Source organism: Dermacentor andersoni, chromosome 8 (genome assembly GCF_023375885.2).
Source record: "Dermacentor andersoni chromosome 8, qqDerAnde1_hic_scaffold, whole genome shotgun sequence".
In the NCBI taxonomy this organism is placed as follows: Eukaryota; Metazoa; Arthropoda; class Arachnida; order Ixodida; family Ixodidae; genus Dermacentor; species Dermacentor andersoni.
In genome coordinates, this window is record NC_092821.1 from 56,732,354 (window position 1) to 56,752,627 (window position 20,274).

The window sequence follows — 20,274 nt, forward strand, 5'->3', positions numbered from 1 at the left end:
CTCCGCTCAGATTTCAGGCACTGATGCACTGTAGGGAACTTCGTAAGTTACACGTTCGATAAGTGCGTCTTGCCGAGACGCGAGTGACGCGCTTGCAGCTCGGCAGCGACACCATGGCAAAGCTACCACTAAGCCAAGATTATTCATTCTCACCCGGCGCTCAATGGGCTTTGTAAGTGGAGCGAGAGAAGCTACCTTGGCTCTACTGCCTTCATGAGTGTTGTGCGCAAGCTCACTAGCGTTCAAGCTAAGCGGACGTATGCAAATTACGAGTATATGCTAGTCTAATCGGAGAGCACTGTAAACACTCAACTAAACCGCTCTATTTATAGGAAAAACCAGGCCAATGAAGCGTTTCCAGCAGTTAGATTGAATGCCTTGGGAAAACGCATCCGTGGAAAAAGCTTGGCCTGCGATTGTTGTTGTCAGCAAACATTCATAAACATGCCGTTTCTTTCAGCGCTATCTTTTCAAAAGAAGGAGATTGGTGAAACGAAATAGTTTTTAAAACGAAAGGTAATCCTATAATCCATCGAGAATGCTTTCTGATAAGCCGTAATCATGGTGGCGGTTCGGCCACGTTCTCGGCAGACAAACGTTGTTCACTTTTGGCTGTTACATAATAATTTTAGAGTGCATCAATGAAAACATTGATAACGTCGGTGAGAACAGGAACTGAAGGACAGAGAAGTTTTGAATTTTTGGAAGTTTCGTGAACGTTGTGCAGTTTTACCTGATGCTAAAGTACGGGGAATGTGAATATTTCAGAAATGATTTGTGCCCATGGCCTCTCACATTATGCTTTTTTACTCACTTGTTTCTCGCTGTACTACATAAGGCTTTACATAATCAGTCGTAAAGCACCCGTATGATGAGAACCTTCATATTTGGCGATGATCTTTAGCAATATTGCAGTGCGATACATTTAGTTTCAATAATGTTATTAAGCAACTGGTAACCACTTTTGGAAAGCGTCGCTCGCCTCTCGTCATAACGCAGCAAATATGAGAATCAGATTCGCTCCGCATCCACTCACCTTAGGAATTTCTTGTTCCGCTGACCATCTATGCAGGGTTTGCGAACACCCCGCGCACAAACCACTACTGACCTTCTTGTCAGGGCATAGCATATTGGTCAAAAGGACCATTGTTCTCTCTTGTGTCTCCAATGCATTAGACCGACCTTAAGATCACACAGCTGCAGCCAGCTTCCAAGTACAGGTGTTCGGCTTGAAGGCCCTACGCTATTCCGATGCCTTGCTTGTCTCCTTAACAGAGGTAATTCGCAGCCAAAAGAAGAATGGCAAAAGAAAAATCACCGTGGGCGCAGAACAGAACATCAATACATGTCAACAGTCGCTGTCATTTTATTCAAGATTGAAGTGTTCCACGGACCAAAGCAGATCGGGCAGCGTGTGCATATTCAGGTGGTCTTTTGTGTTCTGTACAAGCTTTCCGCGCTTTCACAGAGAATCGGTTACCACGGTTAATGTACTGCGTGACAGGAAGCATCTGAAGTGGTATGTGGGATGTGCGCCAGGGGGAGGGGGCGCGGGAGGATCGTGTATATGATTGCCTTGAGCATTGCACTTGCAATGCGGGCCAGACGGGCAGGTACAAAAATCACCGACGGTGTGAGCAGGCGAAGAACGCTCGCAACGGTAAAGAGGGGTTTTAGTTCTGCAGTGGAGCGCATGTAGCTGTGCATCCGAGTTTGGGCACAGAGTGGTTTTATTCATATACGGAGATGGGGGGGGGGGGGATCGCACTCGCCTTATTGTCGAAGCTGACAGCATTGCATGAAATTCGCACTTGCATGAAGAAAGATTCAGTGGACCCAGCCCAAGAAGAGTTAGTGTGTCTTCATAATACCAGCCTGCGCGGCAGGCAATTGTCATGTCTTGTGCACTCTTTTTAGTTGATTGGTCTTTACTCATCGCGTACTTTGACGTAATTGTTTCTGTTGATGTCACATTTTCATCCTGTTGTCAGTACACAGTCTCGTGTATGAACAAGAAAATCATTTTAGGAGTAATAGCTTCAAGATATATTTATTGGAGCTCCTGTCTTGTTTCGCGCCACACAGCTAATCACAACGAAACGCAACATTCCCTTTTGATACTTTTGTAAGTAGGTTTAATTCGATCGCCAGCGCACGATGAGCATGTATATTTGCATAGAATTTACATGACATGATTTTAATGCAGACACCTGTTTTCTTACCTAATTCCAACGAAGGCGTCGAACCAAACCCAAAAACCATATGTGAACTAATATTCTTCGAACGTAACTAAACTAGAACTCCACCAAAACAGAAAAATTATAATACCAGTGACCGGTTCAGAACAAAGCAATTCAAGCGACTAGGGCGCCCCTACACGGGTACACAATAGAAAAATTATTTTTTTAAATCAATAATTCTTGGTCAGCCCAAACCACAAGCAGATCGTTAACTACCAGGTTTCAACGTGTGCGAGAATACGGATTGGGAACAGAGATGTCCTGGTAACTATAGGGCCACGTAGGCAGCTACTTGGTCTTCGGAACTCGGCCATGTCAATTGTTATCTGTGGTAGAAAGATTTTTCTGCGGCGCAGCACAATCACCGTTTCTGTGAAAGCTCCCAGTTTGTCCATTTCGCCAGATCACTGCAACTGCACAAGAAAAAATTCGTAAAATGCCCATGCGACGACAAAATGAGACAATAAGCCGGTGTCTTCGTGTATAACACTATAAAAAGTGTCCAGCTCAACAAAGCGGCATGTTGGAGCGATAACACTGTGCTCTCTAATAAATCTCGTCATCTTAATAGTACACTGTCACAACGTTAGAAAAAGACACGAGAAATGTTCTTTTGCTACGTGCCATGGTTCAACGCATGGTTGTCTCTTTTGAGTAGAGTCTAACGCCGTTTGATTGCTGCAAATCATTACAGGGTCACAGTATGCGCGTCTTGAACATTTTGTCTGTGATTAGGCAGCACAAGGCTATGTGCCACGTGCCGTTGGGTAATCAACATTGTGGGTCTGTATAGCGCAAACCCTCTTTGTCATGGATCAGAAGCATCAACGTCGTCAACTCTTTTACATTAAGAACAAACCTGAAAACTGAGCAAAATCTCCCTTATAGTATCTTTCATTGTTCAGATAACAATTTCGAATTCTTTTTGACGTAATACAATGTGAAGCCGTGCTGCCTCATACGTCGCTCATTGCTCACCGTCAGTTCAGTTGTAAATGATAAAGGCAAATGAAAAATTGGAAAAACGTTAAATTAGCATGGATGCTTAGCCCTCTCCGTACAGACACACGCCTTCTTACCTATGTCATTATTACATGTACCCTAACATTCCTGCGCATTGGTGGTATATCTTCATTAAATGTACGTTGTAGGGAAAAACTATTTTACTCATTCATATTATAGTACCTCCATTGCTTTCTATAACTCTTTCTGAAGAAAAAAATCCATCGCTAAAATTGCGGCGACAGCGCAAGTGCGAAATGTTTATCCAAGTATTGCACATCGTGCATCAAATGAGTGCATCAAGCAAAATTGCGGCATAGCCCATCTCACGACAACTGTCGTCGGTAATGTGTTAGCATTGAATCAATGTAGCGAAACAATATATTGCGACTGTCGAAACGAGTTATGTATGATGCATGTAATGCCACGGTAGTCCTATTTCACGCTTCTTTAAGAACACTCGGCGCCATCTAGCGCCACCGCCGCGAAGTCTGCGCACGGCATCCAAAATGAATGGCGCACCGGCGCGCGCGAACCCGGAGAAAGGCATCATGCGGTAAGTGGACTCATCTCGCGCTTTTTTCTGGGCACACTGCGCTATCCAGTCGCACTCCCGAGATGTGCGGGCGTTGCCGAAGAGACAAAGAGCGTCGCGCGCGTGGGCTTGCGAACGCTGAGAACTGCTCTCTGGCTTGCCACACACTCTGTATAAAATACTCAGGTACCCAAGTTTGCAAGAGGTTCATTTAAGAGCAGCACATACCCTTTGCTATTATGGCGCACTTTGCGACAGCGTTGGCGTGAAAGACAGTCATTGGAAAGCGGCACGTACCCGGTGCAATTGTGGCGCAGCTCGCTATTTCGCCGGGCCGCTGTCCTTGGGGAATCCTTGTCAAGTGTGTTCCATTCCGCCCAAGATAGGAGAAATTCAAGCGATTCATTTCGCCATTACCGATGGCTATTCTCGCAAGGCCATACCTAGCTGCGCAACGTGGCATCAAAGACTTTCATTGAAGAGGGGCACAAACATACATTTGTGTGACCAAGTTACCCAAGTTGGCATTAAAGACGAATACTCTAGAACAGCACAGACGGTATGGCCAATAGTCAGTACTGCAAATTGGCGTCATAAAATTGCTTCTAACAGCGGTGCGCACCTTGTCTCTCGCCTACAGTCACCTATGCCAGCGTGAAAGATGTTGGTTGAAGAGTGTCGCATATGCAGACATGTCAGCTGCATGTGTGCACACATTGCCATCTACTCAGTTATGCAATTTGATCCGATGGTTGTTTTCGATCCCTGTTATCTCAACACAGCCTAACCTATGTGCTAGGCATTCTGCCATTGAATGCACCGGGAACCAGGTAGGCGGGAAAACGGTTAGATAGATAGATAGATAGATAGATAGATAGATAGATAGATAGATAGATAGATAGATAGATAGATAGATAGATAGCTAGATAGCTAGATAGATAGATAGATAGATAGATAGATAGATAGATAGATAGATAGATAGATAGATAGATAGATAGATAGATAGATAGATAGATAGATAGCCCTAAGCAATTGCGTGAGGTACCCTTACTTTGCAAACGCATTAAAAACGCTGGCATGAGGAAGAGAGCCAGGAGCAGCGAGCGAATTGAAGTGCGTGCTTCCTATCGCTTCAACGCGAACTCAGTGCAACGCGAGCCCTCGGTGAACCTAGGCTCTGCATCGCAGGTCGCTTTCAATGTAGGGCCCGTGCGACCGCGCTCAGGCGCGTCAAACGCAGCCGCCTCCTGAGCAGAACGCCCATCCTCCCCCGGCGTCTGGCGCACGGGTGGTGGGACACGGCGTGCTTCGTCACCGCCTTCCTCCCCTACGCGCCCGTGAAGAAGCCACGATCATGGGCTGACCCTCATACGCTTTCATTCGCACCTACAGCATACGGCGTGCGACCACGGTGTGATCCCACTTGCACTTTATACAGAACATCACTGCGATGCGAACGGTGACGGAAATGCACCTGAAGTGTTCATGTAATTTTTATAGCAATAAAGAAGGGGTGCAGCACCGAACCGTGCGGCCAATGTTTCATTTGTCGGATTCTCAATGCTTAGATGTACGCTGCATATCCACGGCAATTGAAATCCCCGCCCATACAGAAACACACATGCAAGTTTTAGGTATTCCCCTGCAGGCGCCTATTCGAAATGCGGAAGCAATATTGGAGCGCCGGCAATGCAAATGGCCACCGTACAGCGCCAGCCTACTGAATGAACACCTATAACCGACTACACTACCACACGCTTGTACCTCTTGCCCCTTCCTGTTTCTCCAGTGACGCTCGTTTCACAAGCTGCGTTCGCTCTTCGCACCTCCGCATCTCGATGAAGGAGCTCTGGAAGGAAGAAAGAGGGGCAGAGGAGGCCCGCTAGCGAGCGCGAAGCATTGTTGCCTTAAGGGTAGTGCACGCCATGTAAGCTTTTGCTTTCGTCCTTGTAAGAAAGCGCAGAAATAGCGGCTTAGTGAGAAGCCATGGAATTTGCGGACAAATACAAGCTGAGTTTGATCGGTTTGGTCAATCAGTTACCCCTCTAGTAGAGGGTGCTCGGTCGACCTTTCCTTTGTTTGTCTTATTGATCTGTAACGCACCTGTTGCCTGGACTGCACGTCGATGATGTTGCTTTCACCTCCATGTATCGGACGTGTACTAGCAGTACTGCGCAACCATCCTGGTCGCAATTTCTCATTTTGAATTTGGGAACTATCCTTTACTTCGAAATCCTCATTGTGCAGCGCAAGCGCTCATAAAGATAGGCAGTGGCTTATCTCGGCTATGCCAGAATATACATAACGAAAGCTAAGGCATGGCATGGTTAGCCTTGGTTAAAATTGATGGCAAGTCCAGGTTAGTCTGGTTGTCTAGCTATGTTGCGGCGTTTAGCCAGTCATTCGGTGCGCTGTTCGTCTGTTTCCTAAGCGATTCGTTTCCTCTGCATCTCGTTCCGATGTCGATTCCAGACCTCCTCCTGCTTATCAGCATTGTCGCCGTCCATACTGCCGCCTCAGTTGTGGTTGCGGCGCACGCGAGCTCTCCTTTTCAGTCCTCCGACATGTTATCAGGCATGCGACGCAGCTGGCAAAGCGAGTGGAGGCGAGCTCAACCACGAAGAACGCGGTGTGACGTCATACCAAACGGCGGCGGAGGCAAGGCAAGGCGCTGCGCAGCGGCGGAACACCTGTGGCTCGGTGCTACAAGTGGCGCATGCGCAGTAGTTTCTAGGGAGCGAGTGAGAGAGAAATTTTTGCGGCGAGGCACGCGTTATGACGTCATGTGCCTCCTCGGAGCACCGCCACGGTGAAATCGCAAGTTCTTGGCCAGTAAAGCTTTCGCTTTGAAATCCGAGGACACTTGAACACTTCCTATGAGTCGTGAATACAGAAACATTAATGTCTGATTGAACGCCGCTGAGCGCCTTCCCAGTTAACTCCTCCGGCGCAAGGGAGTGCATTGAAATGCTTGGCCAACTCCTCCAAAAGGTCGCTGCACTTCGATCCGTGACGCCATATTACCTCACTCGAGTGCAATAAAATCTGATAATCACTCTGCCGAGTAACCCGCGGTGATTTCGACATCAGCGCTATCGTCGCGCCAGGCTTGGAAGTGGAAATTTCCGGCTAAGTAGCATTATGTCATAAAGCAGAGTGCGAAGGCCTGTAATCTCGGAGGCGCTGGTTTAGCCTAGTTGGTAAGCCACTCGGCTTCTGAGGGTGGTGTGGTAGGTTCGAAACTCACTACCGCCAACGTCCTTCCGTTAAAATTTGCTGCTTTTTACACATTCGTTTCTTTCTAGCGATTACACAGGCGAAGTTAGAACGCCGGCAAGAGCTTGCGCCTACAAGGGACGCGCGGGTAACAAAGATCCAAGAGGCCGGGTGACAATGCCCTCTCTCCTTATGCAACACTTGCGCGCCACCGCGGCCGCAGTTGCTGTTTCTCTTTACCTGCGCTGGTCGGTCGAGGCGCGTACGTGACGTTGCGCCACAGCCAAAGAGAATTTAAGGGCAGTGTCGCTGCTAGAGACGCCAGCTCTCTCGCTCAGTGGGCATTTTGATGCTTTCTTAATAAAAGTCTGGCAATTACGCACCATGTTACTGAGGACCTCATGCGCAGAATGCAGACCGCATCCTATATTCTAAACTTCACGAGCGCGCTGCATGGCGTCAGCAACATATTTCTTATATCGAGTGAAGGAAACTGGTTCTAAGGCGTTTCCTTTATTACATTATGAATCCTATCAGACTACTTTTGTTCTTCTGCGAGGCACTTTCAGCACGTGGTGATTGCATTGCAAGCTCATGACATGCTCAATTTCATATTTGACTCCAGAACTTCTTGATGCTTAGAAATAACGTGCTTTGTTGTGTGTTCGATACTATTTGACGCCAGTTTACTTCAACATTGCCGCTTGTAATCGCCGTACACGTGTTATATTAGTATGGTAGACCTAATGTTGCTTTAAATTTTTAAATATATACCACACAACCTTTTCTTTTGTATTCATGCTGTGCTATGTCGCTAATATTTATTGTGTTGTTTAAGAACAAGAAACCGTTACGATAAGTTTGTTCTGACCTGAGTTATCGCATTAAATGTGCGTGCTCTTATAGGCTTCGCAAGAGTAATTTCAAGTATCTTTTGCTAAGGGTGAGTGAAATCTCGAAATTTAGAGCACGAATAGAGTAGTCTGCTATTCTATCTATATAGATTCGCGAAGCTACTACTTGAATTTCGCAAATACAACAGTTATTGCTATCCACAAGGAGAAAAACTGAAGCAAGCGGCGACTCATGTGAATGATTGTGGCTTAGCAGAATCGCAGTTGTTGAAAAGAGGTTAGAGTTCCTGAACAAACACCTGGAGGAGTTCAATTAGACACAATAGTTAGGGTCCTTTGAGTAAGCACGTATCGATTAAGGCAGCTTGTGAGTAAGCTATGTTGATTTAGAAAAATCCCTTTGTTATTCGACCAGTCTCATAATATCGAAATGCATTCAACAGGAGGCGCGGCACTTATCTATTGTTCTTCACTCTTCCATCATGCACTACACTGTAGAAGATGTACTTAGGCCGTGCTGTTCTTTTCTTTAATATTTACTTTCGTTATCGCTATACGCCAGATGGAATCAGGCTGTATCATAGTGAAATATTGTATTCATGATTTTTTTTTTTTTTGCTGTCAGATACACTACACGAAACATTTCATTGAGATTTTCTCAAACACAAGAACATATCATGTTTTACTCAATACTGCACATTCGTTTCCTTCAAAGATTGTGCTGACTAATCTTTATTATTTCGAGCAAGGGAAGTCTTCCTTCGAGATGGGTGCCCTCCGCGTTTCAATGGAAACGGGCCGTCCTGGCCGCCCTCCAAGCACTGTCCGCCAGCGCTAGCTGGCCCTCAATGTTCGAGATGGATAGCTGGGACTCCCACTGCTCCTCGGTAATGTGTGCGTTGGGGATGCGTTGTCGGCATTAACACACCGTGTGGTGTAAAGTCTTGGGGGTGTCGTAGAATACACGTAGTTTAGTCCATCCGAAAATTTTGCTATTCTAGCACACCTATGAATTTCTACAGTTTTACCCGCACTCAGTATGCAGGAAAGCACAAAGAAACCTGGGAAGAGGGAGCGCGGGAATGAACGCGTGACCATGGGGCACACGCTTGCGATGACACTGCCTGTTATTTATTTTTTTGCATGGCTTCTGTAGCTGTGCAATAATAAACTGCGTTGATATTCTCGTAAAAAACACTGATTCGTGCGTCTCATGTGCCAGGGGACCAATTTGAGCCGCCTCCTGATAAGACTTGCGAATGCACGATACCGAGAAGTTAATGGCACTGTGCGACATGTCACCGAAGGGCAAGATAAAGTTTACTATGCCTAACCGGTAAGGAAACCGTCTCGGTGTTGTGAATAAGTTCAGGACATGTTATAAATGTTTATTTCTTTTGAACTGGAACTGGACTGACAGCAAATCAGTGTGCGCTGACGTCGAGCTTGAACCAACAGGGTATGTTTTTTTTTGTTTGATTCCCTGATTTGAACACTGTTTTGCTAATAATTGCACATGTGTAAAGTACGGAAAAAATAACACAGACGGCGCAAAATAGCTTATGAATATTTAGAAATTAGGGGGATATCGTGAAGTTTGGGAATAGGCTAGCAGTTTTTGTTAACGACGGTAGAATATAGTGGTTTACTTATTTTATTTATTTATATTAACTGCAGCGAAATTTTGGCCATATTTGCGCGGGCACAAATTATCATAAAATAAAGGAGCAGTCTGGCGGCGAACGACATCTGCTGGGCTTTTATTCCACAGGCCCGTAGTTCTCAGAAGAAATGATAACTTGGAAAGTACTGTCCTGGAGGCGTGAGGCAGGACCTAAAATTTTTAGGCCATACATGAATACAGGTAGTGCGCAGCGTAGAGATAATTGCTGGCATTATTTCCGGTCTCTTCATAGTAAATGGAATGAAAGAGTTTAGGTAAGGTATTTTTGCTACTTTCTCTCACAGAGTGCCATCTGAGGTCTTCATTCATCTGTCAGGTACTTGCAAATCAATATTTTCCCCAGAACAAATCTTGCTCTGAGAGAGTGAATGTGCACAGATGGCATCAACGTGTAGGAGGGAGGGAAGAGAGAAAAGTAGAAGGCAGGGAGGTTAACCAAAATAACGTCCGGTTGGCTACCCTACACCGGGGGAATGGGAAAGGGGAAAACAAAGATCACAGGGAGAGAGAGGAGGGAAGGAAAGAAGGAAATTGCGGCGAGTTCGCTGACGCGTGTGGTCTTACAGAAAATGCATTAAAAGTCACAGATGGTCGCACAAACCCGTCGTCATTAAGAAACAACGTGTAAGATGCGAAAAGGGCCCTACATAGGGCAACCATATTCGAGCATGGCCCTAATATACGGTGTACGATAGATACATGGCCTTCTCTAGTTACCTGCTTGAGGCTCTTGCCTCATAATCAGAAAGTGGTTTTGGCACGTAAAACCCCATAATTTAATTGTTTTTGCTTGAGGCTACGCTGTAAGAAGCCAAGAGCTTTTTCTACTTTATTGCGTACTACCTAGTACTTGGGAGTACGTTCTTCTAATGAGCTAATTATTTAGAGCCTAGTGTCTGGTTAGTTTACCCTTTTAGCGAAACCTACATGTACACATTTGTTGGGGTTTAGTACCGTGTTATTGTTTTGGCAACATACTTCTACGCCACACAAGTGGGATCACATACACCACTAGAGAGAAGGCTTTTGTACTGCATTTTATTGGTCAGGATCCCTATACCACTACACCAGGTGAAACAACGAGAGATAGTCAATGAAATGATGCGACAAATCATCTAGGACTGTCTTTTGTCATCATACATAGATTTTATTGTCCCCACTGCAGAACCCATGGTATAAACTTGGCACTTCTGTGAAGCAATAAAACACATGCTTTGTCACATCACTCATGAAGGAAAGCATCTGCCTGTAAAACGAAACGTTGATATGATACACCAGGCAACCAACCGTTCGATCAACTACAATATTTATAGAATTCAGCTGCATTCTGTGTATTTTTCATGCACTAGACCATATGTTGCATTAAAATTTGAATTGCATACACGGCCTTCCAATGAACAACGAGTGCAAGCAGCTGGCAGTATCCTTCTTACGCTAGCAAACAGGAAGTTCTACTAATATGAGAGAAGCAGCCTTTCCCTCACCTGGGGTGTTTCTGAGGAAATTCAGTTATCGCGTGACGTATAGCAGTGCTTTTTCAGCGACACTTACATTACCAGTCACTGTGTGTTCGCATAGAGAAGGAAAACCACTCCCAGAAACTCGTTTTTAGATTTCGCAGGTGCTTCTGCTTCGCTGCAGCTTTCATTTCATTCTTTCACACGCTCTTATTGTTTGCGAAGACGTCGCAGGTAAACAAGTGTAATGCGTCATTACTGAGTAAACAGGCTTTCTGCTGAATGGAGAGTATACTGGTAATTTCGTTTCCAGGTTCGCATTCTAACAGAAAAGCCGGATCCTGAAATTAATTTATTAGTTTCTAAACAGGAATATCTCAATTACGTCTACCCAATAATGCACTATAATATAAAAGGCTAACATACCACTCCTGGACAGAAAGAGCTGATGTAGTAGCTCTAAAAAGATGCATACTGCCATGAAAGTAAAACGAAATACCTATACCATTTTCCAATAAAGTGAATCGACACACATCGCCTATAGCTGGTACACATATACACATGATTATTTAGCATATAGTGGAAAGCCACTTGACATAAACTCGTACTACTTCAAACCTCTTACTTCAAGCTTTACGTATTACGTCCGAAGAAATTGTGCATCGACCTTTCAACCTTCGGTGATAATTTAGATTATTTAATAATAAATATGGTAAAGATCTTCACACGGACATAAGTTGTAGATTTATTACAAAATATATTACAATAATTTTTGTTTTTTGCGCAAACTTGCTACAAAAATATCATTGTGGTGTGTTTTATTAGATTCAGACGTGTGTATATGCAGCTATATTGATCAAAAGAGTGCAAAAAATATAAAAGAAAACAACGCTTTTAAACAGATAATGGAACGTTTTTACAGCGAAGCTGTCTATGGCTAGGATGCCGTAATTATTTCGCGTCCGTCGACCGAAAACTTTCATTATCCATAAATGACACCCCCGTAAGGCAGTGGCTACAAGCACTCAGCAAAGCGAAGCAAACAGTGTATAAATTGTTCGGAATCACACGTACAACATACAGAACAGTATATGTGTCAGTAAATACCAAGCTGAAAACAGGCATCCTAACCACATAATTGATTATAATGTGCTCGGGATCGCAATGAAAAGCGCGTAGCACTCCCCGCATACGTTTGCCGGTTAAGATTATGGTTGCGCAAGCTCCCGCGGTGACGCTAGCTTGCAATGTGAGGTGTGGCATCCCCCTGACCTTTAATATATAAAATAACCTTCCTAGCAGCTGATTGGAATATTGTTTCAGCACCGCTATGGGCGGCGGCGTGTGATGAAAATTACCATTACTCCCATTACTACAATTACTTTAAAATAGCCCTATTACCTAATAACCTAAACCCGTTGGGCATTGCGTTCTGCCTCAGCAATTGTAGTGGTGGTTTTCGACATCTTCGCTGGACATCCGCTTTCGCAGGGCCGGGATGGCGAGCTTTTTTTGTCGTCTCGGCTCCCGCTATGAATGCAATAATAATCATCAGAAGCAGCAGCAGCAGCAGCAGACATTTCTATGTGTGCTGCAAGAGCAAGGGATCCATCTTTGATGTTCTAATCACCCGTTTGGCACCAGTTGACATCATCATATGACTGCAAATGGCATAACTTGATATAACGCCACCAACTTCTCTGGCATCCTGAAGGGCTTCCCTTTTCTCGAAACAATTTCTCTAACACTAATTCCACCGTTAATCGTCCCTACCTATATATGACTGGCGCACCTTCATTTCCGACCTTTAAATCCCCTTCTCTCTCTCTACCTTCTCTTCCGCTCTTAGTATTTCATTGGGAAGATGGTGCAGCAATTCATGATCCTGCATTCAAGGAAGCAGGCAGAAGTCCCTTCGAGATACTTGAAATAAAACGCGCAGTGACTTTGTATATTCATTAATTTAGTGAACAACTCTTGAGAAAATACCTTCTTGCGGAGAAGGGCGGAGCACTAGGTTTACACTTCAATTATTAGCGTGCTACGCAAGATGCGCAAGAATAGCAAAAGACGAATTTATTATTAAGCAACTTTAGACTAGCTTTATTATTTTATAAAGGCTACCTGTCGTTTCATGAAATAATGTTAGTAGCCTGTGCTCTGTTCTGTCCCCCTTTTCTTTTCTTTTGCATCTTGTGCAGCACATTTATATTACAGGTACTTTTCAGAATATTCAAGGCTAGGTGACACATGGCCGACGGCAAGGTGAGGAGTAAGATTGTCAAGATGAATGACCCTTACGCTACTCAAAGTACCTGGAAGTGGTTTACAATATTCTTAGTGCAGATTAGGAATCTTTGTACATGGGTGAAAGAGGGAACAATAAAGGCGACTGAAACAATACGGCAACGACGTCGCCAAGAACCACGTGGCATCAAATTTCATCGTAGAACACTTATAAACCAAGTGCCATGGAATAAAATGGGACGAAGCAAATCCAAATAATATGAAAAAAAAACGTATCAGCAACGTCAACTAGATTCGCTGGTCTTACAAATGGCGCAAGTTATGACAAAGAAGACTCAAGAGAATGTCGTTCTGATAGACATATTCCATATGTTCTAAGGTGAATAGGAGCAGCATCGGCAGTATTGATGCGATGCTTGACAGCAAGTTAGGGCTCCGGGGCAATTATCAAAAACGGAAACATCCCTCTAGGAAGACAAAACACGTTATAGGTCTTCGGCTTGGGTAGTTAAAGGGTCACTCGCGATCATTTTACGAATCTTGGGAACAGCACATGAGGCAGACTTCGAGACGTGGCAGGCTCAGACGAAGCGGAGGGCCAGAAAGCCACCACGTGATGGTAATCTAAATGCTGATGATGGGCGAGACAAATTCTTTGAGGAACCATTTGTTTGGGTCGACCGAAGTCTACGACAGGAATGTAAGTCTAGCTAGTCGTAATATTCTGAACTGTGGAAGGTATGTTGACGTCATACTGTAGTACAATGTCGGGCAGCGTAGTGATGAGATACTTTCTATCAGTAGCAGGCGGGGAACACAGCTGCTCGATAAATGATAATGATTTGGGCAGCAGTCGGACGAAGTTGGTGGGGGGCTTAGGCAGGTGGGAGTTGCATCAAGTAACAGAGAGAATAAGCAGCTCAAGGCAGAGGGTGCTGGCAGAGCAGTCAACAATGGTTGAGTGCGCCGAGAGAAATTTGAGGCGAAGAACATAGGGAGTAGTAGGTGCAGAATTAGGTAAATATGCGCTATTGTATGTCCGAGACGGACATTGCCACTAATTGCGGCAGTGACGAGCAATATGGTCAATGCGGCAGTAGTGGTATAAGATGGGCTTGTAAGAGGTGCGCCTTCAGATGTGGCCGCAAATGCTTATCGGGAACGTGGAAGGCAGACAGAGAAGTGCTGCACGCTGGGTCATGGATGGACGAGAACACCGAGTCGAGAGCCTCATTTACATGTTCTTGTCGGACAACGGCCAGGATCATAGCATTCGTGGCTGATGATGAATCGGTGGGCGTCGCAGAGGAGGATGGTCAATATGCGGCCTCGAGCGTGCGGCGAACGGCGCGAGTTACCTCGTCACATGGGATTGGTCGACGGGGATAGTACTCACAAGCAGACGTAGCAGCAGTAATGGCTGACCGCACGCTATGGGACGTCATGAGTCGGCTCTTCGCTTGTTCGGAGCAGAGGCATTCTTTCATGATGGCGTCAATTGTAGAGTCATTCGCAAAAACCAGCAAGTGGAAGGCGTCGGCTACGATACCTTTCAATGTGTGAGCCACTTTGTGTGTTTCAGACATCTTGTCGTCAGGTTTGTGGCACAGAGCCAAGACGTGTTGCATGTATTAGGCATTGGGCTTTGTGGGTCTCGGAGCACGCATCGCAAGGGCCTTACTGTCAACGAACGTGCGCCCCAAGGGGTCGCCGAACAGTTCGCCAAATTTCTCTTTTGAAATGCCCCAGCTTGTTAAGTCGTCTTCGTGGGTTCGGTGCCACACGCATGAGGTGACGCACAACTAAAGAACGAAGCTACCGAGCGTGGTCGCTGGATCCCAGCTGTTATTAGTGCTGGCGCGTTCATAAGGTTTGATCCATTCTTGGACTTCCGTGCCACCCAAGCTGAAAAACAGCAGACAAGGGTCGCGTGCGTGGGAAAGCGTCACGACTGGTGCAGTCTGAAGAGTCGTAACCGACGCTTATGGCGTCTCATCTCCAACAGGCATTGCAGCGAGCGTGATGTAGTGGCCACTGCAGAGCTCCTTGGCGAGGAAGCGGATCGCAAACCTCCACCAAAATGTTACGCAACGAGAGACTCACAAAGGCATTAACTACTATGTATTTACAAGAGCAGCGCAGCGACCAAGTTGGTATCCAGCTGGTCCCATGGCCTGATGTCCGTCTTCGTGTTGCTTTGTGTCATGTCATAAGGGCCTGTTCTAGTGCAACGATAGTATCATGAGCACATTTTTATCTCAGCTGCAAGAGGAAGGCCTGTGCCAGGCATCTCCTATTACCCCTGCCTTGCGCTAACTGATGCCAACTTCCCTCTGGAGATTTCCTCATTTCATCGCCACAACAAATTTCGGCCGTGCAGAGGGAAGTCTGTGACTAATTTCTGCGACAACTGCAATAGGAACAGTTCAGTTAGCAAGAGAATGATGAGTAGTACATGGATTTACCTAAACCTTGTTCTTATGGCGTAAAACGGCTTTATGACTGTAAATTGGTCATTTTCCGCAAACAATCGTGTAACAAACAATAAAAGAACATTGTTAAATAGTCTGACGGTAGGATTGGAACTTAGGATCGCTGGTACAAACTCCCGATATTCAAACCACTGCATCACGAACGCATGCATCGACACAAGACACAGAACACCCTTATGAATTTCTCACGGGCAAGCCAGTCCTTTGATCTCTTGGTGCGTTTCAATTTGGCCACCTCTATAGCGTTAGCCGCTGTAATTAGCTTCGACTGTGCGTGTTCACATAATCTTCTGCACTTAGAAAACTTAAGGTTGCTCTGATATTTCTGAATATAAAGGCAAATAAAACCTAACCCAAAACATGAGTAGGTTTACTATCATAGTTACCAACAAGCTCACATTGCAACCATCGTAACACACGAAGCCACGATAAAACCTGAATCCACAAGCGCGAAGATCAATTAGCTATCTCTCCCATGATGGCTGCACTATAGCGTCGCCGGAATTCTCACACTTACTTATGGTAGGAAACTCTCTGATGCAAACTGTTCTCCTCCTATCTGCTAGTGATACGCCTTCAATATTTGTGCCATTGCTTTTGCGCGACCTTTACCTTGTTCTAGAGCTGCGTTGTTAACCTGAAAGTTTCTGCCTCATATGTTAACACCAGAAAATGCAATGAATGCACACTTCTTTCATGACAGTAGTAAGCTTCCAGTCAAGATGTGGTAATGCCTGCCGTATGCACTTCAAACCATTTTGAGTGTTCTGTAAATTTCGTTCTCATGATGATCATCCCCCATTATTTATTGACCTAGTCAAACGTGTTCTTGCACAGGCTCTGAGGTTGATTGGTAATCAAGAATTATTTTTCCCTTAGCAGGCCATTGAACATTACTTTTCTCTTCTGCATAATAATCGTCAACCTTTCTCTTACAGTTTCTTTGCTAGGGCCCTCAGTAATTTGATGCAATTTATCTGCAGTGTTGCTGAACAGAATAATGCCATCTGCAAACCAAAGGTTGTTGAGATATTCGTCATCAACCCTCCCTCCTAACCTTCCAAGTCTAATAGCTTGAATACATCTTCTAAACATCATGTGAATAGCCCTAGAGAGATTGGGTCTCCCTGCCTGACCATTTTCTTGATAGGTAATCTGCTACTTTTATTGCGAAGTGGGCACGTGAAGCAAAGCTGGAACACCTCACTTCCAATTTAAAGGTCACAAGTTTGAATTCAGCCAGAACTTCCAGCCAGATCCTGATTAGAAGCTTACCACTATCAATGGAAAGAAAGGTGTATATACAATGCATTCTCCTAGTGCTAACATATGGGGCAGAAACTTGGAGGTTGACAATGAAGCTTGAGAACAAGGCCCGGTCAAAGAACGATGGAACGAAGGTTAGGTATAGCAAGAGATAGAAAGAGAGCGGTACGGGATCAGAGAACAAACGGGTAAGCGTATATTCTCATTGACGTTATGAGAATAAAATGCCGCTGGGCAGGCAATCTAGCGCGTAGGACAGACAACAGATGGACCATTAGAGTTAGAGAATGGGTGCCAAGAGAAAGTAAGAGCAGTCGAGGACGGCACAAAACTAGGTTGGCTGATGAAATTAGAAGATTCGCCGGTGAAAATTGTGAATCAGTTGGCACAGGACCGGAGTAATTGGAGATTGCAGGGACAGGCCTTCGTCCTGCACCACTGGGCATTAAAAAGGTTAAGGATGATGAAGTATGAATTCTTGTCGAGTCCTCTACTGGCGGTTGACAGCACCATAAAAAATGCCAAGAGCCAGTTGGACTATATTAGTACATGTGCAACGAAATTAGGACGGCTCCCTAAGGCTGAAGAAGGCACTCCCTCACCAGGAGACGGATCAACCTCCGTGGTGCAGTATTCGGCTGCTACTTCCCTCATGACTATTGCTATTAATCCGTGGCCGCCAGTCCCCCGGCTGTTGCGCAAAACCTGACCAAGGTGGCGATCAGATCCGCGACGGAGCAGAGGGTGCTAAATGTTCCCGGATTCGGCCAGGTCGCTACTGGAAACGGAACCTGGGAACATTTAACACGCGAACTCTCTCAAGTCATAGTAGCTTAGCAGGGCTCTTTCAGTGATTATCAGGCGTTGCCTGGATATTATTGGTCTTAGTGAGGTTAGCAGAATAAGGGAGGTTTATGAATGCTAACGATCACGTCCTGTGCTACCGAAGCATTCAATATAACAGAAGAGAAGCGCTAATATTTGAAATTGGTAAGGACTTAGCGGGCAACGTTGATGAATTCTACAGCATTATTTAGAGGATAGAAATCGCGGTATTAAAGCTGAATCGGTGATACAGATTAATTGTAGTACAATTCTGATATATTACCGATAGTCGTGATGATGAAAAAAATAGAACACTCATATGCAGATGGTGAATTAGCAATAAGAAAAGAAGAACTGAGCTACTGTACTCAGGGGCGACTTCTATAGAACAACGGGTACATAGAAAGGTTACATACCAAGCAGTTGGCAATCATGACATTGATTCTAGGAATAGTAGAGGGGAGATTGCAGAACTCGTAGAAACGAATATACTCCGAATAATGAATACCTCGTTCAGGAGGTCTGCTGAGAGGAACTCGACCTGGAAGAGCCGTATTCATAAAGAAGAAATGAAATGTATGTCGCAGTCTCTTCCGATTCTTGCATAGAGGAGAATATAGAAGTGTTACGCAGGTCTAATGGGCGACGGCTAAAGGTTAATGAGGTCTCAGATTGCTCTCAAATTAATAACAACGATATTGGTCAAGAGAAAGACATCAACCTGAAAGCCGTAGGTGTTAAAAGAAGGCGAATTCACGCTGGTGCTCAGAAAGAAATATGCAGTTTAAAACAGGAAGATCAAGAAAAGATAGAGGCAATAAATAAAACCGCAATAGACTGATTTCAGAAGCAGCAATTGGAATGGCAGGTAAGACCTCCAGCCGACCAATAGGAAAGTTCTCAAGTAGCAAAGGACCTAATATAGAAACGACAAAGCATGAAAGTTTAACTCAGAAGGTCAGATTGAAGTCGCTGAAGTTCAAAAGCTGATAAACTAAAAGAAAGTAAATATAGTGCGAAATTCCAACGCCTCAAATGTTGAGGAAGCAGCAAAACATAGCCGCAGGATGAAATGAGTGAGAAGGAAACATTGCATAGGACAAGGGCAAGATGTATGCAGTGAAACATAAGCAGAATAATATCATAAGAAATTTCGATGATTTAATGAAACCAGCAGAACAATTGTATGCTGACCTGTACAATATACTCACAGCAGCCGCATTACCTTAATTGGAAGTAGTACTAAACAGGATGCAGAGGCTCCTTCTATAGCTAGCGATGAAGTTAGAAGGGCCTTGAAAGGCATGCCATGTAGAAAAGCGTCAGGAGAAGATGCCATAACCGACAATTTAATGAAATATGAAAGATATTATGGTTGAAACACTTGCGGCCTTTTATACTGTCACGTAGTAGCGACAGTGAAGAACACAGCAGCAAAACAATGAAGGAGGAAACTAAGTTTTTATTCAGTGAATCTGTGGCCACGAAGACAAGCTACCCTCAAAGCACTACGATAGCGGCGAAAAGAGTCAGCGATCATGGAATTGTGATCAGCCTGTCCAGCGCGTGGGCTTCTATACATCACTCGTCGAAGGTTCTAGCGTAATCGGTGTTACCCACGTGGTTTCCAGAAGTTACTACAAAATTCCTGTTGCGCGCACAATCTGATAATAGAAGGTTTGGCCAGGCCATACACAACAGATAGAATGCACGATACCATTTTCATAAGTTCCAAATCATGCAGGTGTTTCTCGCGCTCAGCGATAACGTTTTAACATTTGTTAGCTGATGAACAGCTGCCCCCACAGAAACATAAACCTGCGCACGTTTCAATGCCCCCCTCTTATGGTATCTTCGACTGGTCGCCTCCATCCCCCGAAGCAGAGTCGGGCAGATCCGGCGTTCCCCAAGCTCAGAGGTAGAGGACAAGCGCTCAAGTCAAACGTGCGACTCGTTCTCGGAGGAGGAAATGGCAGATGTGAAACCACGTGACTACTGCCAACGTCCAATGATTCGTCTATCCAAAGCTCCCGGCGCTGCCGGGGAGACCGGCGGACGCACCGGCGGGACGAGCGTTCGTCGAGACGCCAGCATGCAGCGGCCTAGGTTGCCTAGGTTACGGTGGGCCGTCGCCAGCAGCAGCGACGCAGCGCTGCAATGACGTTTCAGTCTCGATGACTGCTCCGATGACAGGGCTCGGAGCACCTCAGAGCGCTCGAAGATGGAGGAGAGCAATCGAGACGAACCAGCCGAACGCAGGGCGCGCACCCTTTTTCAACCAGCCGAAGACAACGCCGCTCGCGAGAGCGCTCCAGAGCGCTCAGAAACAACCAGCCGAAGATGGCATTAAAAAGCATCGTCCCGATGCTGCAAACAGACGCGATAGCGCAAAGAAAACCACGCGTAAGAAGAAGAAAAAACAACAAAGAAAGAAAGTTTGTAAGTTTGTCGGCGCC

At 45.3% G+C, this 20,274-nt stretch overlaps 2 protein-coding genes across 5 annotated transcripts in view; both read right to left on the reverse strand.

Moving 5' to 3' along the window:
* Positions 1–1,949, reverse strand: part of LOC126520206 (uncharacterized) — a 67,702-nt gene extending 65,753 nt beyond the window's left edge. The window contains exon 1 of one of the 4 annotated variants that reach the window (XM_072289683.1): positions 1,037–1,304. The gene's annotated coding sequence lies outside the window, so the exon portion shown is untranslated. Of the gene's footprint in view, positions 1–1,036 lie in introns of all 4 variants that reach the window. The other 3 variants (XM_072289684.1, XM_072289681.1, XM_072289682.1) reach the window with 3 other exon arrangements.
* Positions 1,950–2,034: 85 nt separating this feature from the next.
* LOC126526347 (uncharacterized) overlaps positions 2,035–20,274 on the reverse strand; it is a 185,398-nt gene continuing 167,158 nt past the window's right edge. Inside the window, exon 9 of the mRNA XM_072289687.1 lies at positions 2,035–2,653. Within this exon, the coding sequence (XP_072145788.1) occupies positions 2,556–2,653 (98 nt within the window). The 3' untranslated portion in view covers positions 2,035–2,555. The remainder of the gene's footprint in view (positions 2,654–20,274) is intronic.